A 26,826-nucleotide genomic window follows, 5' to 3' on the forward strand; every position below is an offset into this window, starting at 1 on the left:
AGACTAATAGTCCTAAACTAACACGCGTCTACATCACACACGCAATTATACCTACTATTTGTAACCTAGATGCCAACTATACTGACTCTTCCCCAACCCAGGCTATTTAAAGCTAAGTCTAGCTACTAATATGTACGTATGAAGTTAGTTGAAGAGGAAATTTAGATCAGCGGGACGTTGAAGCGATGATGGGGTCATCATTTTCAAGAAGGGGGAGGTAAATGTAACAGATGTTAACATACATGTATGTTAACATCTGTTACATTTACCTCCCCCTTCTTCAAAATGATGACCCCATCATCGCTTCAACGTCCCGCTGATCTAAATTTCCTCTTCAACTAACTTCATACCACACCATATCTAACACACCCCAGACTCAAGAACACACACACACACCACACACACACACACACACCACACACAAGCCACACACCACACACACACACACACACACACACACACACACCCACACACACTGAACACTACACCACCACACACACACACACACACACACACACACACACACACACACACACACACACACAAATACACACCCGCTACCTCTTCCTGACGAATAGAGACCGACATTAAATAAAATTCCACGTACCGTCGACCATACTAATACAATAACCCTTTCACTTAACACATCCCCACATAATAAAAACAAAACAATGTTTACAAGACTTTGCACTGACCACGATTAGTACAATACTTATGGCTTACACTGCCAACCGACAAATCTTACTGACCGCTCTTATATAATTTCAATACTTGACACGAATTGCCAAGTAAAACCATCTGCTCAAACAAGACAAATTCTCTGAAACCCTGAAAACACAACACAACAACTCAATAAAATACCATACAATGCATAACCTGAAATACAATACAATACAAGCATATAATTAATACCAGAAACTAACTACAATAAAATACAATATCCTGAAATACAAAACACTACAATGCATATAAATAAAACAATAAAATAAATACAATACATAAAAAATACAAAACAATACATTAGTGCATCACATGATAAATCGTTGAAATTCCATTGGATAACATCGCAGGTACTATGAAACAATGGTGCCCGCCTGAGCGGGCACTATTGCTTGCGCGACGCAGTTATTTCCCCTACCTGTAGCAGTTTTCCTGAGTCATCGCTTGTGTTTGTGTTTTAATACAAATTGTGTTACGTGTTACGTTTGTGTTTTAATACAAATTGAAATTGTTCGTTTAAGAAAGTTTGTCTTATTCACTTCATATTTGCCGAATAGATTGCAAAGTCATGGGATGCAATAATATATAAATAGTTTTGATTCCCTCGACGATGTTACGAACATGTGATGTACAGCTAGATGTTTACACTAGCTTGCGATCAAAGGGACAGTATATTGAAAATATTTTCATATTGCGTTTCGATTTGACGGCTATCTGATTGAATTTGATAACAGTTAAATTTCAAAGGCATCAGTATTCACAATATAGAGACGGATAATATCCGCTCACATGTCAATTACGTTTCTAGACAAAATTTAATATTCGATTGAGCTGATAATTTTTACAAGCAGTAACATTTCCCCTAGCAGACTTCTACATGTAAGTTACTGACCTTTTTTCATAAGAGCAAAAATATTGACAACTTGAAACGCGCGAACAGAGATCGGCCGCCATAAGCTATGCAACGGCGCAATCAGGCTAGGAACGCTCGAGTAGTTGTAATTATCAAAGTGAGGTATTATAATTGTTATTTCTCATAGTAAATCATTTGAGTGCATTTGCATTCTAGTTTAAATTAATAACTTTGACAAAATAGTGTACATTTCTTTTGCCGTTATACACCATTTCTACATTGAATGATACGCCACCCAACGTCAATGTAAACATGTGCATAACAAGAGCAATCGGAGATAGCAAACCTCTGCCACAGCGTAACATTCCCCCCCCCCATCTTGGTGGTACACCCAATATAGAGTTTGATGAAATTTTCAGAAATTTGAAAAAAAAGATTCAGGATTTTTTAAAATTAATTTTGAATGCGTCCGAAGTCTTCCCCACAAAAGAAAGAAAGAAAAAAGTATCCTGGAGTGGATCCAGATCTGGATTCGGATCACCACCAAAATCTAAAATTTCATCAAAATCCGTCCGTAACTTTTTGAGATGTCCTGTTGACAGACAGACAAACAAACCAACAAACAAACTAACAGGGGCGAAAACACAACCTCCGTGGCTAGTGGCATAGCCAGGATTTTTTAACAGGGGGGGGGCAAAAACAACGAACTGCGCAAAATAGTGAATGACTTAATATTTTAATGGTTCCTCCGCTTCCCTCTCCATATACTATGCTCCTCCGCCTCTCAACTCTGCAATCTTTGTTTTGGACGCCATGCAAAAAGGCGACATTCCTGTTCGTTGTTCTCTGCTCCCTAGATATGTAACTGTTCAGTGGCTGATCCAGGATTACGACGAGGGGGGGGGGGTGAAACACAGACGGGGGGTATGGGAGTCCTCACGCAGAACATTTTGAAAATGTAGATCGCAGGAGATGGTCTTTGAGGCACATTTGAGTACATGTACAGCCTTCATTCTGACTACGACAATTCTCTTTTTAGTAGAGCAATTCTTGTTTTGTTTTTTAAATTTTACTTTCGGATCAACAAGGGGGGCCATGGCCTCCTTTGGCCTCCCTAACTACGCCACTGTCCTTGCGGAGGTAATAATATTCGGTGTTGAGGGAATTGAGTTGCCACGAAGCCACGGCATCCTAAAATCAACGCAGTGAAGCATTGGGATACATATTAACCGCATAAAACGTCACTAGGGTATCTGTTATCTATATGGAACGTATAATCTCAAGAAAGCATTAATGCTATTAGCAGATATTCAGTACGCACGAACAGAGATCATACGCAACGCTACGCTACGCTACGTTGCAAACAAGTTAGGAACACAAGAAAGTAGCAGTTATTAAAGTAAGACATTGGCATTGTTATGTTTCACATAAAAAAACGTGTTATTGTAACATGTAATTGTTTATATACATATATTAAAATGTGTGATAAACACGAAGCAATTGAGTTATCGGGAAGCTAAGACATCTTAAAATAAATAAAGCCAGGCGTTGGGAAAGAAATGTTTCACGACAAGCTGCCCGTGAATCTATATTTAACGCATAATTTCAGAAAAATAGTATACTCAGAATAGCTACTTAAGACACTGTTTTTCGGCCGCTATTACGCGCTTAAATAGAAGTAAAAGAAGAAGGAGATCGCGCGAGGGACAAGGGAGGTAAGGTGAAGAACTGGAGGGGATGAAGTGTTTTGCACCATACAGGCTAGGGCGCTTTCCTAAATATAAACACGGGTCTGATGATAACGATTTATTACAAAAGTCTATGCTGAGATAGGCCCTAACCATATTAAACGCATATTCATCACAATATATAACTCATCTGGTGAGATATGGCGCATAAGCGAGCACCGTTTCGGGCGTGCAGTACGGACTGGAGTAAACTGCAAAATATAGCTTGCTGAGAAGGAAAGACGCATGGGAGACTGAAGAAAGGCGGCAGGAAAGATAGCTAAGTGCAGTAGAAGAAGAAGGAGAACGTGCGAAGGACAAGAGAGTTAATTAAGGGGTATGACGGAAGGGGATGAAGTAGGAGTTTTGCACCCTACAGGATAGGGCACTCTCCAAATTATAAACACAGGTGAACTGATAATAATTTATTGCATAAATCTATGCTGAGATATCGCCAAACCATATTAAATGCATATTCTTACAAAAAATATGACTCCTCTGGTGAGATATTGCGTATGCGCTAACACACTATCGTAGCCAGATTTAGTACTGACTGGTATATGCAGCGGGTACCTTACATGCAAGGATTTCTTCCTATTTCTTAAGAGAGGTCTATTGACGGAATGTTATCATATAGATCTATGCTAGTATACCTGCTCTCTATTCTAAGTGCATAATTTCCGCAAAATATTCTTCTTCTCGGGAGATATTGCACATGCGCGATCACCGTTTCAGGCGTGCTGTACGGACTGAAGTAAACGGTATTTACATAGCTTGCTGAGAGAAAAAGACGGATGGGAGAATGAGGAAAGGTGTCAGGGAAGATAGGTGCATGCGGCAGAAGAAGAAGGAGATCGTGCAAAGGACAAGGGAGGATTGGAGAAAGACGGGAAAGGATGAAGTAGGAGTTATGCACCTTGTGACTGGGTTATATTTACATTTAAAAGCTGGACATAAATCCTTTAACCTCTATCATGCACGGAAGTCGAGATTTTTTTTAGATATATGCGTGTTAATTGTGATGTTAAGCCCGGCGCACTCGTAAGAATTTTGACGCATGCATTATTTTACTTGAGTTAAATTACTCACGTGTGCGCCGGGCTTTAAACAGGGAATAGCTAGTTGTGTAGTTGGTTTTGCTTGTGCAAATGTTGTGTAGTGAGCGGTATATAGATTGGTGGGAATGAAGTGGAAATCATTTGGGGGTTGTGTCTGTTTTCCCACCGAAACTTTGCTGGAGATTAAAAGTAGCTGTTACATAATTATTATACTGAAAGAGTGCATGGTAAGGGTATATTATAATGGCCTATATATATATATATATATATATATATATATATATATAGAGAGAGAGAGAGAGAGAGAGAGAGAGAGATAGATAGAGAAGACAGCGAGCGAGAGAGAGAGAGAGAGAGAGAAAGAGAGAGAAACTCTTTTGTGGACGTTGGCCGATACGCGGAAGAGACTGAGCGCACCACGCGGTGATGTATTAAACCTATAGGTTTGTTTTTTGTGGACTTCGAAGTGCACTTCGTTCTGTGTGCACAAGATATGTAATCTTGTAGTTTTCTTGTAGGTGCTCGTACCGAACAGATAGGCGATCATGCTATTCGCTGCTGTGCAGATTGAGAAGCCTGCTTACTCAAGTAATCTAGCTCTGTAGCATCTCGTGTCGCTACTCTTCTCAGTCAACACCGCGTACGTGCCATGGCTAGCTTGCCAGGAAGTTGTGGCCGAGCAGTTTTTGGAGAGACAAGGCAGTTGAATTTTAAGAGGTTGGATAAAATTATTGCTAATCATGCATCACTTAACATTTAGTAAGCAATATGCTGTAAGATCCTCCTGTTTAAATGAAGCGGCCGCAAAAGCATACAATTAGAAGTCTAGTTCTCCACTAACGAGTCTAGGGAGTCGCCTACGCCTACTCCCTAACCCTAACCCTAAGGCCTAACCCTATAAGAGGCCAAGACACACTGCAGCGACAAGCGACCGACCGTAACGTACAAACGACTTTTTCAGAAAATTAGAAACTATTGTTTCCTATGAGCCATTGCACACTGACGCTGACGAACGACCGCGACAACCGTGACGACAAAAATATTTAGAAACGTTTCTATTTCCAGCGACTTTCGCCGGCGACACTTTACAAATGGCGCAATCACAGCCGTTTCCATCGGCACGTGACATTGCCGATTACGTCATAAAAAATAATAACCAATGCTAGCCAGGAAGTAGACTGGTCCCCAGCGCCTAAACTCGCACGCTCGTCAGAAAACAGTGGGGCCGCGAACACCATCTAACCAAAAACGTGCAAGGCTACGGTCAGCCATCAGACGTTCGTATAATATGCTGCGTATATATTACTTTATTATATTATCGTTAATATATAGAGCGTTTTTACAGCAATTTATTTAAAAGCAGCAGCAGGAGTTTTTTGCCATTTGTTTATGTGTGCCACTGGCACTGGCACTGTGGTGAGGCATGGGTGTTAACTTTGTTGTTAGCGGTCGCGTTGTCGCTGCAGTGTGGTTCTTTGTGTTTTCGTCCCCGACTTGTCGTTTGTCGTTACGGTCGGTCGCTGTCGCTGCAGTGTGTCTTGGCCTTAACTCTAACCATATCAAATAGTTACCAGGGTACCTACGTTCCGGTATACCGGACCGTACCCAGGGTACGTTCCGGCAGTACCCTGGGGGACATAGACCCTATGAGCGATACTGATAGATACAATAATGTAACCCAACAAGAGTAGGGTTACATCTAGCTCTAGTACTATAGCCCGCGGATAGCTGCGGCAGCTATCCGCGGGCTATAGTACTAGAGCTAGGTTACATCTATGGGTAAACATCAGGTTTAGCGTCGTAAATTAACTTGCAAATGCCACCGCCAGATGGCGCTACACGGTCTATCGGCGTTTCGGGTGTATCAGTGGAACATCGTGGAGCTCCACCAGCTTCTCCCCTTCCTCTCTCCACCAGCTTCTCCCTTCTCCCCCTCCTCCTCCACCAGCTCCTTTCTCCCCTTCCTCCTTCTCCACCAGATTCTCCCCCTCCTCCTTCTCCACCAGCTTCTCCTTTCTCCCCTAATTTCTTCTTCTCCACCACCTTCTCCCTTCTCCCCTTCCTCCTTCTCCACCAGCTTCTCCCTTCTCCCCTTCCTCATTCTTCACTAGCTTCTCCCTACTCCACCTACTAGTACTACTCTAAACTTCCTCCTCCTGCTACCCTGTACCAGAACTACGAGAGTGCTGACGATGTTCCACTGATACGCCCGAAACGCCGATAGACCGCGTAGCGCCATCTGGCGGTGGCGTTTGCAAGTTAATTTACGACGCTAAACCTGATGTTTACCACATGTATGTTGGGTTACGTTATTAATACGTATCTATGACTGAGACTGAGTGCATAAGTTGTTGTTGTCATTACTCGTGTGCCAGCAGTTACGATGTCAATCTTATACGTTCATACAATGCTATTCTTCAGTATAGTCCTGTTTAGCTCTAGTACTATAGCCCGTGTACAGTTGCCGCAGGGCTATAGAAACATTCTATTACGAATGCTCGGGACCAACTTACTCCAGCCAGTCAGCATGCGGAAATAATGTATAGTTCCCGCCGACTGGCTGGAGTAAGTTGGTCCCGAGCATTCGTAATAGAATGTTATTTATGTAATTCCTAGTTTGTGCATGATTCCAAGTTTGGGTACAACAGTCCCATGGACGTCTGCGACTATATCATATACAGTTCGACCTCGTTTATCCAGCCACCAGTTATCCGGATTCCTATATTATCTACTCCTGATATATATATATATATATATAGATCTATATATTATATCGATATTATGCACTCCTGATATTGCAATATATACCTGGAAAATCGTAATGAAATTCACACAACGTTTATCTTTGCGTGCCGGCACGCTCATTGTGTGTCATTCCCGATTGCAGCTTTTTCCTCAATTCCAGGAAAGAATTTTGCTGTCGTCCTCTGATCCCAGCGGTGCCAAACCCCTATATAATTAACATGCCCCACGCGACTTTTAAACAATCCTGCACTCCCTCCCCCCCCCCCCGTACATCAATCAATATGCCGCCCCAGGCACATAGACACAGCCACGCTGTGCTGACTGTCGGCGACCTTTGATAATAGAAAGTGAGGATGCGGTGGGATGGCCACCCTTCACAATTACGAGAACTGTTTTTCATCAATGTTTGGATATATAACGTAAGGAACCAACAATTGATTAACGTTTTAGACAATTTTTTTTACTCGCCAACATGGGCGAGTCAGCTTTAGCTTTTACTCGCCCGATATTATTTTCACTCGACATTGGTGAGCGGGCGAGTGCCAAGCTCGTTCGCTGGATGAGTCCACTATTGAATTTCCCACAGTATCCTATTTACAAAATCCAAACTTCAAGAGCCAAAATTGGCAAAAATAAATGTGTGGGTGTTTCCATGATGTATGGCGTCATTAGAGCCAAGTAGCCATTTGTTCCTGTGTCATGTGTGTTTCATTTTTTTTCATGTTAATTGGCTGGCGTTAAAAATTAATCTCAAATTAACTCGCTGATACCAGTCCACATATCTATGCCTAAAAACAGCCTAACAGACAAATTCACACCATGAGTTATCTAGAAGAAATGTTATATTCCCAGAAATTATCCATCCATCTCCATATCTATGCCATTAGCACACATATGATCAAGCTAGCCTAAATAATGCATCCACAAAACATCTTGTCAGCTTAAATATCTGGCTTGCGGGCTCTATGACCTATGATGTCCTCTATGGCTCTATGACCTCTATGATGTCATATGGGTTGGCAAATGACACGTCACATCCACTAAGTCTAACCCGAGTGTATAGTGAACAGTAGTGATTTAGTAGTGGTCACGTATGTGTCATATAACTCCTAAGCCAATTTCTATTATCAAAACCGTAATGCATTGTGAACATTGTGTGTGCTGGTGAAACTTGCACACACTCCTTGGCCTATTGCGATTATAGGTTTCACACTAACTTGATTTTGTATACTTTTCAAGTTTGTAAAAATTATTTGAACATCAAAAAATTTCTGATGCAGTGTCCAACTAGCATTTTAAGAAAGCGAAAAAGATGCTGTTTTCTAAAGTATAATACTGACTGCCTATTTTGTTAAGGATTTTCAGGCACCTATGGCAGGTGGCAGCCTGGCTAGTAGTGGGTATTTATTAAACACAGTTAAAAGCTGGCCACAAAGTGTGCATTACAAAGTGTGCATGGTTATTATGCAGCATGCATGCACGCATTTCTGTTCGCAATGGAAAATTGGCTTAAAGGGATCCTTTACTCTAGGTTCTAGGGTTATTTTCATTTAATTTAGGTTAAAATTATGCTACATAAAAAGTTTCATGGTTTAATCACCATTAGAAATTTTTTTTTAATGTTTTAAAACTAACGACTACAGTTTGATTACAACGACGGTGGCGCCACTCAAAGTGCACGATCTGAAACGTTGCGCAAAACGACTTTTCAGCCCAGAGCGACAGACCGAGGGTGTTTCTTATTCATTCATTTAAAATCAAAAGGATTGTAATATCTTATAAACGACATATAGTTTCAGTTATATTATGGATGAATGTGTTTTAAAATGAACATCGTTTGGTTAAATAGCATTTAGATATAAATATAATTGCACCTTTGTGATTAGCCATCAGTTTGTAATGTGCAAAATATATTGGGAAAAGCGCAACTTTTTTAGGGTGCATGGCAGCACGGCCGCGGGTGTCAATGGCGCCGTTCAAATTTTGTAGCGTTGATGTATAATTAATTATAACAATTAAATTAGGTATCTGGTAACAAGTACGTGTGGGTATAGACGATTTGTTATACATTAAGTACAGTTGTATGCAGTAAAATCCTAGAGTCTAGTATCCCTTTAAATAAGCTGTGCAATGTATCAGATTGTTGTCTTGTTGTTTTATGATTTACGTCTCATATAATTGCCCTCGTAACATTTCTGAATAGGCTCTTATATATATTTATAAACCCAAAAACAGCCAGCTGAGTTGGCTATAGGTCTAGATATGCTGTCATTATTTGAGTTATAAATTATAGTGACTATATTATATATCTTTTGCAGGAATACCACTGAGTTTGTTCAGAAACATATGAATAACCATCGTTCAAGAATATTCCAAGCACGTTTTCTTAACCAACCAACAGTCTTTATTGGATCGAATACAGCTGTGAGGGAATTGCTGCATGGTAAACAATTATGTGTTGATCGATTTAAATATTAATCTTATCAAAGCAAAAATATGCAAATATTGTCTTGCCTTCAGGTTTTTCTATGGTCTAATGTTGCTAAACAACATATAAAATATAGTAATATAAATAATATAAATAAAACAAAATAATAATAAAATAAAATAATATAGCTTCATTCATAATCAAAATCGTAAATTGTGTTTAGAAAGTACATCTGATCTATGCTGTAACATCACAATTTCACACTCTATCCATTGCAGACAAGTACAACTGTTTTCGAATGGGATATAAGGATTTCTTTCACCAAATTTATGGCAACAGCCTGCTATTTTCAGATGGTGAGTTGTTAAAAATAGGTACAATTTTTCCCCATAGAACTATAGAAAAATGTTCCAATTATATTATTATTATAGTATATTATTTACCCACATAGTTCTATGGAAAGTTTCCTATAGAGTTGTATAGAAATGAATTCCTATAGAAATTTTTTCTATGGAGTCCTATAGAATTTTTTACACGCCACTATCCCTTCTGCTCCTCACAGTCTCGTGAGATATCAATGCTATCTATAGTTGCCATCGAAGGACAGACAGGCAGGCTAGTAGGAATCTAACATTCTGCCAAATGTGATACCGGTTAAAACAAGTTTTCACACGGTATATATATATATATATATATTCAAGTACGTCTAGAGAATGTGTTGAAGGTATTTTACTAAGTCGAATTCGTATTTAAACGTATTCGTATTTACCAACTGCCTCTAGGCTCTTGTAATGTGTATGTGTTGCCATTCGTCGTGTCCCACGCGCCGTTACAGCAAGCAGGGGCAGCAGCAGTAGCAGCAACTACAGTGGTAGTAGTAGTAGTAGCAGTAGCAGTAGCAATAACAACAGCAGTAGCTCAGCAGCAACTACAGCGGTAGCATGCAGCAGCAGCAACTACAGCAGTAGCAGTAGCAGCAGCAACAACAACAGCAGCAGCAGCAGCAACAACAGTGGTAGCAGTAGCAGCAGCAGCAACCACAGCAGTAGCAGTAGCAGTAGCAGTAGCAGTAGCACCAACAACAACAGTAGCAGTTGCAGTGGTAGTTCTAAGTAGCAGTAGCAATAGCATTAGCAGCCAGAGTAGTAGCAGCAGCAGCAGCAGCACCACCATCACCACTGCCATCACCACCCACACAAGTGTGTGTGCGTGCATATATATGGGTTTCTTAACATATTAATTCCAAATATGCTAATTCAAGAAACCTGTATTAACAGTTACCATATACTATTTAGTTATTCTGATATATTTTTGTCTTTGCATTTATTTTAACATGCTGTTCTTTGAATCCATGTGATAGGATTAGAAGCAGAAGAATTAAGACAGAGCTTACATGATCTCTTCCAACCAGCATCAACATCACTAAATGAACATAGTGTGCAGATTGATAGGTATAAATATGGTCAACTATTCATCTAACATGAGAGTTATTATATTTTATATACCTTGTTAGTAGTATGATTTCTGTGGCTTGATAAAGCTTCGTAGTTGTGTTACTATGGTGTGTACTATGTATATAATAAATAAATAATTTTGCTTTGATGACAGGTTTGCGGAAGAAGCTGTGGAGACCATGTTGTCAAAGTGAGCATTTTGTATTTATTTAATAATTCCTACATTATAATATCTCCTTTATTAGACAAGACATATTCCTAAACGAGGTTTAATAATACACGGTATTGAACATTTATGTTACAAAATTTCATTACTATATATGCATCCTTTATTGAACACATTAAATACATGTTGACATTTACACATTTGACATTTGAAATGTTGGCATACACATTGAATACATGTGTGCTGATGGCATTGAGATTATTATTTATTCAGTATTGATTTATCAGTGTAGTGGTTATTATGGTCTGCAATCAGTACTTTTTCTATTGGTAACTCTTCTGTATTGTTGTGTACAGGGACTACATTCTGGTGTATGAGCATTTCAAGCAGGTGACAACGCAACTTTGCCTTTCTCTGTTTCTCGGCCTGGATCATTCCCTGTCAGTGGATCTAATGAAGGAGCTCTGCGAATTAAGCACTGTGCACTGGCATGGTATGATCTCAGTCCCACTGAGCCTGAGTCTTCCCTGGCTAGTGTCTTCAGGCTTTAGCAAAGCATTGCATGCAAAGGTATATATGTATATATGTGTGCAAAAAACCTCCAGTCTTGATCCAAAATCCTGAAAGATTAAACGGCATATGAACTCTTACTTGTGGAATAGAAATTGAACTGGATTATCCCATTATATAGGTGTTGCTTCTATCTCTACAAGAGCTCAGTAGTTATAGATGATGTTAATTCTATAGTGTCACATGGTATACATTAGGTAACTAATGCTTTGCATTACAGTAGTGTCCGCACATGGTTTCAATATTGAATTCAGAAAGTAACAAGTTTTTTAACATCTGCTAAACATCTGTGAATTTGCTCAGTAATGAGATTACACGAAACTCTCCTTGCTCAAACAGTAAATACCGATACAGGTGTTTGCATTTTTTTAGGAGCAGCTGTTGAAAATCATAAAGAAGAGACTGCAGACTGCAGAAGATGGCTTTCCTGCACGGATCAAGACTGCCCTGCAGAGCGAAGACGCTGAACAAAACCTATTGCTTTTCATCTCTGCGCTCGTGCCGAAAGCGTTGTCATCCCTCCTCACATCGTTCATCTGCTGCTCACACCTCTGGTGCCATGTAAGCAGGCCAGTGGCGATCTTAGGCCTATGACCCACAGTGAAACATTAGTTGGACTGTGTGTCATGCAACGTTGCATGTTGAAAGAAGCGAGTCATATGTTAAATTATGTTCTATGAAATAGAGATCGCTGTTCCAAGACAACGTTTTAGTTTGTTGAACAACATTAAAGGAACAGTAGCCTCTAGGTTCTAGGGTTATTTTCAGCTAATTTAGGTTATAATTGCGCTACATAAAAAGTTTCATGGTTCAATCATTATTAGAAATATTTTTAAAAAATGTTTTAAAACTAACGACTACAGTTTGATTACAACGACGGTGGCGCCACTCAAAGCGCACGATCTGAGAAGTTGCGCAAAACCACTTTCCAGCCAAGGGCTACAGACCGAGGGTATTTCTTATTTATTCATTTAAAAGCAAAAGGATTGTAATATCTTATAAACGACATATAGTTTCAGTTATAATATGGATAAATTTGCCCTAAAATGAATATCGTTCGGTTAAATAGCATTTAGGTATAAATATAATTGCACTTTTGTGATTAGCCCTCGGTCATTTACCTGCAAAATAAAAATGCAAAAACGCAACTTTTTCAGGGTGGCAGCACGGTCGCGGGTGTCATGGCGCCGTTCAAATTTCGTAGCGTTGATGTGTAAATAATTAATTAAGTATCTGGTGACAAATACATGTGGGTATAGACGATTTGTTATACAGTAAGTACAGTTGTATGCAGTAAAATCCTAGAGGCTACTGTCCCTTTAAGCAATCCAGTTGGAATGTTATGTGCTTTTGCTTTTGAGGTGAATTTCATGAACTTGAAGGTCATACATTTCATAGCTATACAATAAGTAACTCTCTGATAAGTGCATGGAGTGTAATGAAAGTCTAATTTTATTGATTTTTAGAACTGAGAAAGCTAGGGTGTTTAAAATTGATATCAATAGATTTATGTGAAAATAAAAGGTAGCAATTTTAAAGTTAAGTTAAAGGTTAATTACAAAAATATTATAGTACCCTTATTTTAATATTACATTGCGTATTCATTTATGTGTGGTTCTCAGTCTTGTTTAACTTCATGGCCTGCTTAATGGCTATTGTGTGAATTTAAGCTTGACATTTTATATTGCTTGTAGATTGTGTGCACAGAGTAAGAGAGGTTATGTATAGGAATATTCTGGTCTCTACTGATACGTTTTGCTTACAGGAACCTCTGATTAAAAATGGGGAATTGGACGTTTCCCTCTTGGAATGCATTCTACTGGAGGTGATGAGAATATGGCCACCATTTATAGGTGGTAGGCGTGTTGCAATTATGGTAAGTCAGAATTATGGCATGCAACATATTTATTAGATCTTAATCTTTTGGTCAGAATGTAAGATCGACATTTTTATATTATTGACATAATTTCAAGAAGTTAATAACCAGAATTATTACGTACCGGTATGTATTGTATAAAAGCTGTGTGTATCTTAATAATGGGTTTCATGATTTGAGTACTTATGCATATATGTATGAGTTTTAAATCCAATAAGTGTAAGCAAGAAGTAATATTTATTTGTTCTATAAACTTAGTATGGTGTGAGTGTATGTGCGTGAATTTGTGTGTTCATGGCTGATTATGAGAAGAGGTGACCCGACTTAAACTTATGTTTATGTAAAGCTGAATGTTTCCAATAATAAATAAAATGTTATAGTGTCTTTTTAATTCATAGTATCTTTTTTCATTACCAGGAGTGTACCATTGGTGGGTTTCACATACCAAAGAATTATGCAGTGATATACCTGGCACATGCAGCCCACCTTGACCCAGAAGCTTTTCCTCAGCCAGAAAGCTTCTTACCTGCTCGCTGGAAAGACTGGTTCGTATCTTTCACGTGTAGATACTTCACTGCTTATAGCTACGGTATGGTATATTTATAGCAAAATGGCTGTGTATGGCGTATTGTCAGATATATGTGGAATTTAAGGGGGTAAAACCTCCATTAGGTCCTATGGATATATAAGGTCCTATACATTAATATTGTGTATATTACTTTACAGTTTAGAATAACAGCTAGAAAATTGAAAAGTTCTGTAGCTTTTATAAAACATACGGAGGTAAATGAATCATCTGTACAGAATAGTTGATTTGCATGTAATTACAAAGGACTGATTGGTATTTACAGCAGCGATTCTGACAAGGAGAAACTCTACTGTTTTGGTGGTGGACCAAGAAATTGCATTGGCCAGCATCTTGTCTGGACAATCTTAAAAGTGAGTATCTCATTCTGAAGGTTGTCTAGCAATGAAACGAATGTCACTTGTGCCAGCTAACCACTGCTCTCCAGTATTATTTAATATCTGGTATCAGTGTTTCCCCTGCATTGACACGAGCGAGGCGACCGCCTTGCTCAAATTCTAGCTGCCACGCAGAAATTTATCCAAAAACACCTACTCCTTGACGAAAATCACTGTTCTTCCATCAATAAACTACACTTTATTGAACTAATATCGAAATAAAGCTCCAAACGTAAAACACAACGCCGCGTACTCACAATACTGTCAACATGCACACACAATACACACTAGTCACAACACAGGCAAACCATACAAACACGTCTACTCGACTCTGCGTCTACGTTAGAACGCGACTCTCACCGCAACAAGAACTTTCACTATCCCTACCTGGAATCAGCTGGTCACGTGAGCACGGTTCATAACCCAGTCAGCATGCATAGCGTGCATACAATGTGGAACACTGTGTCAGCAGAGACTGCGCCGTAAGATAAGATTTGAATTTTGCCGCGCCGCGCCGGGTGTATGGAGACGAGCCGCTACTATTTAATTCAAAGTTCAATTCAAAGGGAAACGAGGAATCCTGTTCAACATGACATTATGACCCTAATGTATGCAGTCGCGTGGTTGGTTCTCTTGCATTCATTATCATTTCTTCTGCCACTAAATATATTTCTAATCCAAAACAAGACAGCTATTTGAATGAGTTTATATCTTATAATCTTAGTGGAACGGAAGACGTACGATTCTTTGTCGACTTGAGGGTCTTTGTGAGAAAATGTACATATCTAGGTCACGTCAGTGACAGTGTTCCGCGGGAATTCCCCTCGCTTTACGTGTGCGGGATTCCCTTTATATTTGTTGAATCAAAACTGCAGGAATTCCGAGTTACTCGCACGAACGATGGGATACTTCCTTTATGCTGAAACTCTGATACTAACGTTGGAGCATGCGCTATCAGTACGTGTAATTGGGATCAGATTTTCGGTAAATTTAACTCTTATACTTGGTATGTTTCATTGTGAATCATAAATATGATACTAGATGTCGACGGTGACCAAAAATCTATCTACTTTCGCTTTATTTCTTTGCAATTTTCAATGGTTTAATGATTTTTTATTTAATGAAAGTGGAGTACTGTAAATTATTGATAGGTCTGACGGACTTTCTGCTTGGAAATTACAAAGGTCCGAGCGTGGAATCGGCAGGTCCCGGACCTCGGACTTGCCCTATTTTCAGCCCCCTGATTTCCTATTCATAGTTCGTTTGTTTCTTTTGACAACTTGAAAAGGCGATTCAAGAGTCATATAATGTGTTCAGAATAGCTTAGAATGCACCAAATTGCACCATTAAAAAAATCGCATCACCTTTGGTTCTCGCATTGCTCGCTCCTCGGATTGCGCAACCACCAACAAAATTTTTACCCCCTCGCTGACATTTTTGGCCAGGGGAAACACTGGTATTATCGCATGTGTGCTTGTGATATTTGTTCGATGCCACATGCTTCTGATCTTCACATGCATACTTCAGTGGTTTACGTGAACAGTCATTAACCTTGAAAATAATGTTTATCTCAGTTAGATCCACAATAAGTTATAATACTTAATATGTATAAATACTTACACTGAGGAAATGTTCGTCTATCTCTCTCATAGACTTCCTCAGGTCTGATGTTTACAGGTAGATGGCAGCACTGGAAATGAAGTTTGCACCTGGTCACATTCGAGAACAGAGGTGAGGGGTCATACCACCTGTCCCATATATATAACAATATCCTCAATTGCACCTGCTCTATAGGACCGCAGACTGGGGGCCGCCCGAAAGTGACCAGGTTCAAACTTTGTTTCCAGTGCTGCCATCTACCTTGAAACATCAGACCTGAGGAAGTCTATCGGAGAGATGGACGAAAATTTCGTCAGTGTAAGTATTTAGTACTTATTGTGGATCTAACTGAGATAAACTTTATTTTCATGTGAACTATAGAGATCCGATGAAATTATTCAATCACTCATTAACCTTTCTCACTTGCTATAAGGCGGTCACAAGCAGACTGGTGATGCGCAGCACGTGGGACATTGTCGAGAATGCCGGTTCTCCTCGCAAGTGGCTGCCAGTGTCACGACCTCTGCGATCTCCTTTGGCGAAGTTTGTTTCTACTGCAGGAAAGCCTACCTGGTCTAGTCAAAGACCTGCTGTGATCGTGATGAATGCTGATAAACAGCAGAAAGAGGACAATGTTAAGAAGAACCTTCTGGTAATTGCCTGTAGTGATGATCCCGTCTGTGAGACAGGCGGTACGGCCCATTGTTTTGGAGAGGTCGCTGCTTCTTGTACCAGTGATACAGAAATCCAGTGACCATATGCTTGAATGTCACATGTAATGTTAACTGTGGTTAATGGTAATAAAGTCTGACAACATCTAAGGCAGAACGTTTGTAACAGATGAATGTTGGGGTTCTAAATTGTAAACTATATAGAGCACATACATTCAGCAGTGTATTGCAACAGTCTATATGTGCCTTTGAAACTATACATTAAAATTGCAAACGTGTACATGCGTGTATACATACACTCTAAAACGCCATAGCAGTTTTTACTGCGTGAATGCGTTATTTTTTCTAATGACATTTTGATATTATATGCATGAAGATCTCAGTGATATTGATATTTTTTATAATAGAAACATTGATAAAATTGTGCATTCCAATTATTTATATACACACAGTGCATTAAAATATGATAATTTATTATGAGCACATATAATGCTCATTTGATGTTTTTGATCATGTTCAGCATTTAGACGTGTTGATTGATATCTATGCACTTGTATAGGTTAAGAATGTCGTTGTCATAACATAGCTGAGATCAGAGAAAAGCAGGTTTTCAATATGATAGACCAAAAGTAAACTTTGCTGTACTTTGAATTCTTATCAAATATTCATATATAGTTTTTCAACAGAGCTGTTAAGTTGGTCTGAAGAGTTTGTGACTTTACCTGGCAGTAGTGTGTTAAGGGGGTTTAAGTTTGTGTGTGTGTGGGGGGGGGATACCCTCCATGTAAAAGGTTTTTGGTCGGGCCTGAAATGCAATATCCTACAATATTCTCAGAGATATATTAATATACAGCTTATGAAAACTGCAGTGTGTGAAAATTCACTAATACAGACTAACTGTTATACAACCATTTTGTTTTACCATGGCAATATATATATATAATTTTGTGTCGGTGCAGATTTAAATATAAGATTACTAATTATCTTACATGCTCATGGTTCTGTAAGTAATTGCAGAAGCAAACCCCCAAGTGTGCTTCAAATTATTTTTTTGCAAAAGTTTATAATGTGGTTATAAAGATATTAGAAAAATCTGATGATTCTGTTGATTGTTTAATTCCTCTGTAGCTGCATTAAAATATTTATATTTTGAAAAAAAGTTACATCTGCTTCGTTGTTATATCTTTATGTCACAGCTTGTCCCACACAATATGGAAATTTCCATAAAGGTTGCATAGTGTCAGTACCAGTATCTGAGATGTTCACCAATATTGCTGCCGGATAAGTATGTCGCGTGTTCCGTGACACCACGGTAATTATAAGCCATCATTTTTACGTCATTACATATAACTTGGATAGCATTTTTTACCCATAATGTCCATGGAGACAATCATTACGAAACATGCAGTGCTAAGAAGGATTGAAACGTCAATTCTCACGTACGTACGTTTGTTTTTAACTTAGAACGGTTATTTCATTGCGGGATATGTGATTTTAACAAATTTTAGCCACAGTTCAGGAATTTTATACAGGTCCGAGTGAGAGCACGGAGTCCTACTAGATAGAAAAGTAAAGCCTCCACAACAAAACTGATGAGCCACATATGCACGAGTTACATGTAAACTGGAAGCTTATTACAATAATAGGAGTGGCTATGATGATGTGTAAGCATTTTTCTTAGGACCACACTGGCTAGAAAATCTTAGTCCCCACAATCTGTTTGTGGTGGCTAAGAAATTTTTGGGCCCACCATTCGTTTGTTGTGTCTAAGAAATGTTTGCTCTCGTAATCTCTTTGTGGTGGCCAAGAAATTGTTGGGTCCACCTGAAGTATGTTTATGATGGCTATAATAACATGCAGTTTCGGCCCGTTATCTGTTTAGGCCATGAGAATTGAGGTATGAGTTTACCGTCCCCCGCCCGCATGCCGTCAGAGCCACCGCCGAAAATATTCATTATTTCAAAAGTATTTCATTATTTTCATTTTTAAATCATTAAAACTCAAGTTGTTCATTCAGAGCGATTAAAACATACATTACCAATACAAAAACTCTATAGGGCCTATTTAGTATTCACATCCTTCATTGGGGTCCTGATACCCCTCTGGCTCTAGCTACCTTGTGGTACTGTTTGGTTTTTATTTAGGGTGCAAAAGCATGCTGACATATCCTGAGTACATCGACTTACAGACGGAAAAACGTACCAGGCTACAATTGGAAACGTTGACAAGCTATATTAAATGAATAATGAAAAATGAAAAATGAAAAAAACCTCACTTTCTCTCATACCTCAATTCTCATGGCCTTATGGTGGCTAATACTATTTTCGACCCGGAATCTGTTTGTGGTGGCTAATACTATAGTATCGAGTATAAAGATCTCTATTAGCGGCCTCTATAGTGGAAAGCTGTTTATGATTCCCAAGAATATCCACCAGCTAAAGATCTAAATTATTTATAGGAAATATATATAATCACTCAGAAACCAAACATTAATTAGAATATGCGTTACTCATTTTTCATTATATATTTCTGTCATTTAGCATCCCCCTTATTTGAAGATTCTCAAGTGGCCAGTTTCCACGACCTGGCAACCAATGGTATGGCATTTTCAAAATCCTCATATCTAATGTGTACCCCCCCCCCATATATAACATTTAGAAGTACTGGTGTTTGGGCAGGGATAACTTGAAACAAATAAGAGATAATCTACAAGATTATCATGTACACTTCCGCAATTTTTCTTATATGCGGTAGTATGCACTCGCGAGAATTCCGGAAACGGAAATGACGTTGTCCATACATAGTTAACTAGCGCCATCATCACGATGAACCAGGTGAGTTTTGATTGTTAGCGTTATTCTCTATATTCGGTGGAATAACGCAATAACAGTGACCCACTAACAAACCAAAAAACCAAAATAAATAGCTAAACACACACGCTCCCATGTGATTTGTTCAATATAAGCGACGAACATGTTCGTTTCATGTGATCCTCGTCATGTTTATGTGACTTGTTAGACTGACAATGTTAGTTTACTTTCTGGGTTAGCGCGCTTACTTATTTGAGATTTGATGAAAACCTTGCAAGCATGCACATATAATTCCATTCTGTGGTCCTCTTCCTTACAAGAGATGGGTTATCTCCCAAACGCAATTATTTAACCTACGCCACAGACGATGTCTGTGGCCATTGTAAACTGGTCAGTATCATCCACTGTTCAGTGTTGTGCAACACTTAATCACATGGCATACTAGAGCTCATAGACATAGCTAGGCCTATAGGGTCTATGTCCCCCAGGTTACTGCCGGAATGTACCCTGGGTACGGTCCGGTATACCGGAACTATAATGGAACCCAACAAGAGTAGGGTTACAAATCGAGCCCATTCTTTTCTTTGGAGGAGCCCCTGTGGGATTCACTCATGGCGGTTTTATGGTGCGTTTTTCGAGACGAGAACTTCCAAACTGGGTTCATTCTAAACACGAACCTTTCTCTGCTATCCTGGGACTTACTATGTATCACAATATACATACTCTGTATTAAACGAATATAACCTGTTACAAAATTTTGAAGTGACGAGCGGCGATATTTCGAGCGCCGTTTGTGTTGACCTGTAGACATACACATTCCCAATGCGCATAGCATTCGGCTAACTTTGGCTCCTGTGTTGCCTGACTTGCTGGCTCTGGTGATGTCATGACTGACAGCAGGCACACCATGATGCATTCGATCTTGGAGCCGAAGTTAGCCGAATGTTATATGCATTAGGAATGCGTACGTCACAGGTCAACAAAAATGGCGCTCGAAGTATCCACGCTCGTCGCTTCAAAATTTTGTAACAAGTTATATTAGTTTAATACAGAGTATTGTGATACATAGTAAGTCCCAGGATAGCGGAGAAAGGTTCGTGTTTAGAATAAACCTAGTTTGGAAGTTCTAGTTTCGAAAAACGCACCATAAAACCGCCCTGAGTGAATCACTCAGGGGCTCCTCCAAAGAAAAGAATAGGCTCGCGTTGTAACCCTACTCTTGTTGGGTTACATTATTGTATCTAATGGCATACCGAACATTGAAACAATTGAAATTATAGCATTTATCTAGCACAATATGAATATTCAATAGCAGAAGTTTGCACTTCAACTGCACTACCCTCACCCATGGGACCCTTTGCTCCACCATAGGGTTATTTAGAGAAGTACGAAGGCGCCAGCGAAGAATCTTTGCAGTATGACAACCTATGCTGTAGTGTGTCATACAAATAACAAAAAAATACCATAGTTAGCAAAATAAATGTGTTGGCCTTAGATAGCTAATCATGACTGAAACTCAACTTGCTATAATTTTGTCAACTTGGATTGTTGTTTAACCAATGCAAACATTCACCTGACCAAAATTGGCAGCCATATTATATCTGAAATAGGATCGATACTATTGAGCAGACATTGCAAAGATTCCTTTCTGTTTGCACTCATACAATATGGTGCAGCCCTGTGTAAGCAGTTTGAGTAAACTTGGGTAATGGGTTTCGAAATGCTTACTGACTGACCAATTTGCATGGCATAGCACCTAGCTGTCTGCTTGAGTTTTTTATTATTGTATTCAGAGGTTGTACATGTCAATTTTTTGGTGACCCATGTCAAACAATTTATCACCAACCTCTGGAAAAGATCATGAGGGCAGGAAGGTTATTGTTGTCAGGGCATGAAATTAAGATTTTTTGCACCCGCCAGAGGGCTGGCAAGAGCAGTTTTTGACCAGCCCTCACCATAATTTACCTCACAATTTTTTTTTTCTCCCAAAATAAAGATAAAACTATTTCACTGACTCTTGCTTGTCCGAAAAATGTTGTTGTGTGCGGCATCGCATAGTAGCTGTTGAACAGATTATAATGCAGATCGTGAATGATGTCCAAAGTGTTTTGTCAATGTCATGTTTCATGCTTGCATTCTCGATTTCAAATCTGTAAAATGTTGGTAAATTATGGCATGATATTCTTCAGGTAAAACAGTATTGTTGGCTATTTGCTCATTAATGCTATAAATAAACATATAGGTACTCGCTAACACGGCTGAAATCACCGGCTCGGAGGGCAGGTGTTTTGCCAATGTTACTGGCCCTCCAAATAATTTGCCGGCATATACCGGTGGGCCGGTGCTAATTTCGCGGCCTGGTTGTACTTGGTCAGTCTCCACTGAAGTGTATATGACACTCAGTTTTACCTTTATTTTTCAGATGTCTGGTAGCAATCCGTTCAACGAACACAATCCACGTACTTTGTAAGTATACGACTGCGGACAGCCAAGTATTTATGTACACAGTCTCTGCTTACGGTTGCCATACCTATGCAATGTATAGTAAAGGAGTTTGTAATTCATTGTGTTTTCAACTGTCAGGAGAATGAAACCGGATTCTATGTTGATTCCAGAGACATGCGATGTTCTGTTAGCAGTCAGTTGTTCCAAGATCATATATGAATCTGTGACAGACATCAGTTTTTTTTAAATGAATTTCTGTTAATGGGAAAATTAGTTAGTTATGCTAATAATAACAAGTCTGGTATAATAATTGGTTTTTAAATAGCCATTAATTTTGATTCATATATTAATAGGTGTTTGTAAAAAAGCAATTCCATGCAACAGTTTGGTACAGCTGGTAATATAGTTTAGTATATAGTAATGGTTCACTCATTCATGTTTGGTCTTGCATTGTAAACTGTTGGCACATTACTTATGTTCACAAGTAGTAGACCTAGCTGAGTTAATATATGGAAATAAGGTCAAGTGTATATTTTAAATTATGAAGTAAAATTTAAATACAAGAAAGTACTTTTCTCTAAATTTAAGTCTAGTAGCAGATAAAACAAAGGTATTCTACATTAAACTGCATCCTATTTATTCTGTAGATTTCTTTCATGATTGGTTGAAAGGCCTTCTATGTACTTTATGCTTTTAAAGCAAATTACATAGGTCATTTAGAAATACATGTTATTGTGCAAATATTCCCTGACTATAGACCTCTTTGTGAATACCTTTAGTGTGACAGTCAACAATTCCAATAAATTAATGAGACTTTGTATATGATTGATTTGCAGGTGTGTGGATGTCTATAATGGTTTATTTATAAATGCAGTGAAATTTTATATAGCTACTACCAGAAGTATGTAGAAAGCGTGGATAATCGTAGGTGATATTCGAGGGTAAATGGGATGAGAGATGGTATGATTCATTTAGAACTACTCTTGGTACAAATATTCTGAACTTTGAGTATCAGAATTTCTAGCTGTAAATATATGTAATGTTATAGTAGAATCGTGCTCAACACGAATTTTTACTCTGTAAGATGTGTTCGTTCACGTGCATATATATACCTGATAGTCACTGCTTTCGGCGGTGTGCTTTTCCAGGTCTGTTCACAGCTACAACATCACTCTAGAGATGAACAGTCTGGAGAAACATTGCGGGCAGGATTGCACCCAACTTTATACTGTAGGACCTTAATCATGTCATTCTAATGCAATGCATTGCAGCATGTACATGTATAGCCTCCCTCCCAGTCCGGAGCCATCAGCAGGCATAAATAGCTAGCCCACATAGCAGAGACAGTATAAAACAAAGCACTGTGCTGTGAATTCGTTTTATCTATAGCTTCATAGATGGGGAAGAAGCTTAGGTGGAATGTCTAGTTTAAAAACCTATTCGTAGCATAATGCAATGCAGATATGTTCAGTGCCATCCATTCACATAGTATGGGAATACTTTCACATTAATCTGGGGAGGGGGGGGTAGAAGACAGTTATCAGTCTTGCCAGGTGTACTGTATTTATGTATCCACAGTTGACTGTATTCATATTCTGAGAGACAAACAGGTACACATAATATATTAAGAAATGAAGGTGGTAAAACAGGTGTGAGGCCCAACTAAATACCGAACAAATAAGTTCCGATTAGCCACATGCATTCCACATAGGCCTGAGCTAGGGTAAGTGAATGTTTCCCTTCTACCCCTACAAGTGCAACAGGTGGCCCGTACATAACTCACATTAGGACAATCTATTTTGAGAAACATCATTAGTGGACAGGGCACCCAGGAGCTTTTTAAGTGTGTTTTGACTAGCAAACAATCAGTATGTTACCTATAATGACGGGTGCATGACATTGAATTATTGCAGGTACGTTGGGAACCTTGAACCATCTGTGACGGAGGAGCTCATATATGCACTTTTCGGCCAGATAGGTGCTGTCAAGAGCTGCAAAATCATAAATGAGGTAATTATCCCATCTCAATGAAAAAGAGAATGCTGGTGGTTTATTAATGTGGAATTCCATGACTCTATTAAATTTAATTAGACACTTATTTCTACAGTTAAATATCAACAACCCATGCACAGAAGCCCATTGTTAGAAACAAAATTAGTTTTAACATTAATCTTAACATTAACTTTTCCTTGTGGACTGGACCTGTGTACGCTGCTGCGTATAAGAAACTCGTAACTTTGCCATGTTTCTGTCAACAGTCTTTGAAAAAAGTTTATTGTTAAGACTAATGTTTCCACACACTTGTGCTGGGAACCGAGTTTCCCACAGCATCCAAGGCAAGTGCTCTAATTGTCCTGCTTAAGCGGGTTTTACACTACTGACTTTATGTTGGCGAATTGGCGAGTGGACCAATTTTGCAATTCGGCAACTCAGAGTTGGCGAAAATAGAACATGTTCTAATCTCCCAACTAGTAGTTATCGATCGGTTGGTCGCGCAACTTTTGCGTTTACACTGCCGATTGTCGGTTGCAATAGTTGGGAAGTTGGTCAAATTTGCCAACATAAAGTCGGCAGGGTGCGAAATTAGCGGGAGTCCGGAGTCAAATACTCCCTGATTTACTGTCGGACTCCTTGATTTGATTATGCAGGAGTCCGTGTGACTCCTTGAAAATGCTGCCATACTAATTAGTTCGTTCCAGAGCACGGCCTCACGGAATTATCTTATTTTTCAGCTAATGTCCAGAGAAAATTTGGCAGACGTGCAACTGCATGAATCTTAAAAATAAGCACATGCGTTATTAGTAATATCTTTAATTTTGAACCTCAGACTGCGGACTCTCTCATTTTGCTGTGGACTCCTTCTTTTTGAGGGTAGGGAGTCTGTTGGACTCCCGTGTTCAAAAGTTAATTTCTACCCCTGAGTCGGTAGTGTAAACCCAGCTTTACTCGCTGTCCTGCCGGCCCTTGATAATTGGCCTATATTTGGGTTGTTTTCCCTGGCTGCCTTACCTGGCTGCCTTACCTGGCTTGCCTCTGAATTCATCCCATAAACTCCAAACATATATATATATATATATATATATAAGATGCTTCGTATCAAATGATTTAAAAAATTAAAAATGATTTAAAAAATGGTCTTAAAACTTCAAGATACTAACCGTAAACTGTGGTGGTGGTGGTAACGACTGTATTGGTGGTAAGAAAGTAAGAACAATGCTGGAAAGTTTTATACTGTTAGCTGTTTCATTTCTTTTGTTATTCAAATTTAAATTTAAAAAATGTTTAATGTGAAATTTATCCTGACAGCATCCTTAAAACATTTCTTGGCAGTTTTACGTAATATAACATGACATTGGGTTTTTACATATATTACCGTGTATAACTAAATAATGGTAATATAGTAGAGCAGTGGCGTACGCAGGGGGGGGGGGGTGTTTGGGGTGTTAAACACCCCCCTTGCCTCTGTCCCAAACAAACATAAAAAAAAGAAAAGAAGAGGAGAGAGAGAGAGAGAGAGAGAGAGAGAGAGAGTGTGTGTGTAAGAGAGGAGGGAGAGAAAGAGGGAAAAAGAGAGGGAGAGAGAACAGAAGGGCCCTATTATCCTGTTTTCGGCAGGCAGGCGGTATCTTTGAATATATTTTTTTTGAAACCCTGTAAAAGTGACCGCAGTCGCACATTTTTCACTCCGAAATGTGAAGAGCGGGCGGGTGACCCGACCAAAGGTAATTTTTGGTCGGCCTTATTAGCCAATAAATGATGTGAGTACCAAGGAATGTATGATGACAAATTTTTCTTCTGCCAAATTGATGATTTTAATGAAACAACAAGAAGTAAAAATATGATATAATACAGAAAAAATGTGGCAAGGAAATGCGGTATTTTTAGGCGTTATTTTCATTTTTCTTTCAAACTCGAGCACCCCGCGTCCCCGCTCCGCTCCGTGCAGCGCTCCGCAGTCACTAACACGGGCGTAAATCCGGGGGAGATGGGGGGATGCATCCCCCTGCTCTTGAAGGAGGGGATGGCCTGTACAAATATCTCCGCCTTGAGATTCAAAAAAAGAGAGAAAAAAGAAAGAAGGAAGAAGAAGAGGTAAGAGGATCCCGATTTACCAGACAGGTTTATCAGCGTGGGTTTTAGGTGCTACAGTTCAATGAGGCTGCACACAGTCGGCAGATTCGTAATTGGGCAGAATTGGATTGCCGCCACACATATTATGTTCATAGACTTGAGTTTGTTTACATCGTGAGTTTCAGAAATTTTACCGATTTTACTGCATCTACTCTAGCTATCAAACGCAGCGCTTTTTATAATAGCTAGTGTAGGCCTATGCACGTTTGTCGACTGTCGTAGTGTACGTAGTATGGATAAGTACTTTGATTCACTAAACAAACACACACAGCACAAACACGCACACTCTCTCTCTCTCTCACGCACGCACACACACGCACGGCACGCACGCACGGCACGCACGCACGCACGCACGCACCACACACAGCCAGCACAGCCAGCACAATCACGCACAGCTCTCTCTCTCTCTCTCTCTCTCAGCACACGCGGCGCGCGCGCGCACACACCTCTCTGTTTTCTCTCGCGCTCTCTCTGCTCTTCTCTCTCTCTCTCTCTCTTCGCTCGCGCCTGCGTCTCTCTCTCTCTCTCTCTCTCTCTCTCTCTCTCTCTCTCGTCCTCTCTCTCTCTCGCTCGCGCGGCTTTCTCTCTTCTCTTTCTCTCTCTCTCGTCT

The 26,826-nt window shown here is 39.4% G+C and overlaps 2 protein-coding genes across 6 annotated transcripts in view; both read left to right on the forward strand.

Annotated features, from left to right (window-relative positions):
• The first annotated feature begins 4,907 nt into the window (after nucleotides 1-4,907).
• On the forward strand, nucleotides 4,908-17,993 carry LOC106820774 (putative cytochrome P450 120). Of its 5 annotated transcripts, none has more exons than XM_014825340.1 (11): nucleotides 4,908-5,071; nucleotides 9,419-9,546; nucleotides 9,810-9,887; nucleotides 10,892-10,982; nucleotides 11,140-11,175; nucleotides 11,508-11,721; nucleotides 12,094-12,282; nucleotides 13,487-13,597; nucleotides 14,015-14,142; nucleotides 14,449-14,536; nucleotides 16,593-17,993. In XM_014825340.1, the coding sequence occupies exons 2-11, from the start codon at nucleotides 9,450-9,452 to the stop codon at nucleotides 16,911-16,913; spliced, it is 1,353 nt and encodes a 450-aa protein (XP_014680826.1). In that variant the 5' UTR covers nucleotides 4,908-5,071; nucleotides 9,419-9,449; the 3' UTR covers nucleotides 16,914-17,993. The 5 variants fall into 5 exon arrangements, with proteins under 5 accessions (XP_014680826.1, XP_014680829.1, XP_014680830.1 ...); XM_014825343.1 differs by having other exon boundaries at nucleotides 16,720-16,845; XM_014825344.1 differs by lacking the exon at nucleotides 16,593-17,993 and adding an exon at nucleotides 16,355-16,463.
• Nucleotides 17,994-19,644: 1,651 nt separating this feature from the next.
• The window catches only part of LOC106820769 (nucleolysin TIAR-like), a 19,129-nt gene continuing 11,947 nt past the window's right edge, over nucleotides 19,645-26,826 (forward strand). Inside the window, exons 1-3 of the mRNA XM_014825331.1 lie at nucleotides 19,645-19,664; nucleotides 22,063-22,106; nucleotides 23,999-24,095. Coding sequence (XP_014680817.1) covers nucleotides 19,656-19,664; nucleotides 22,063-22,106; nucleotides 23,999-24,095 — 150 coding nt within the window. The 5' untranslated portion in view covers nucleotides 19,645-19,655. The remainder of the gene's footprint in view (nucleotides 19,665-22,062; nucleotides 22,107-23,998; nucleotides 24,096-26,826) is intronic.

The sequence above is a fragment of the Priapulus caudatus genome, unplaced genomic scaffold (genome assembly GCF_000485595.1).
Source record: "Priapulus caudatus unplaced genomic scaffold, Priapulus_caudatus-5.0.1 Scaffold46, whole genome shotgun sequence".
NCBI lineage: Eukaryota > Metazoa > Priapulida > Priapulimorpha > Priapulimorphida > Priapulidae > Priapulus > Priapulus caudatus.

What these genes read in the sequence shown, in the direction of transcription:
- LOC106820774 (XM_014825340.1), top strand. Translation starts at nt 9,450, where the DNA reads ATGAATAACCATCGTTCAAGAATATTCCAAGCACGTTTTCTTAACCAA. An exon ending in GTAGGCGTGTTGCAATTATG is followed by an intron (nt 13,598 to 14,014) that starts GTAAGTCAGAAT and finishes TTTCATTACCAG; the next exon opens with GAGTGTACCATTGGTGGGTT. An exon ending in CCTGCTCGCTGGAAAGACTG is followed by an intron (nt 14,143 to 14,448) that starts GTTCGTATCTTT and finishes TGGTATTTACAG; the next exon opens with CAGCGATTCTGACAAGGAGA.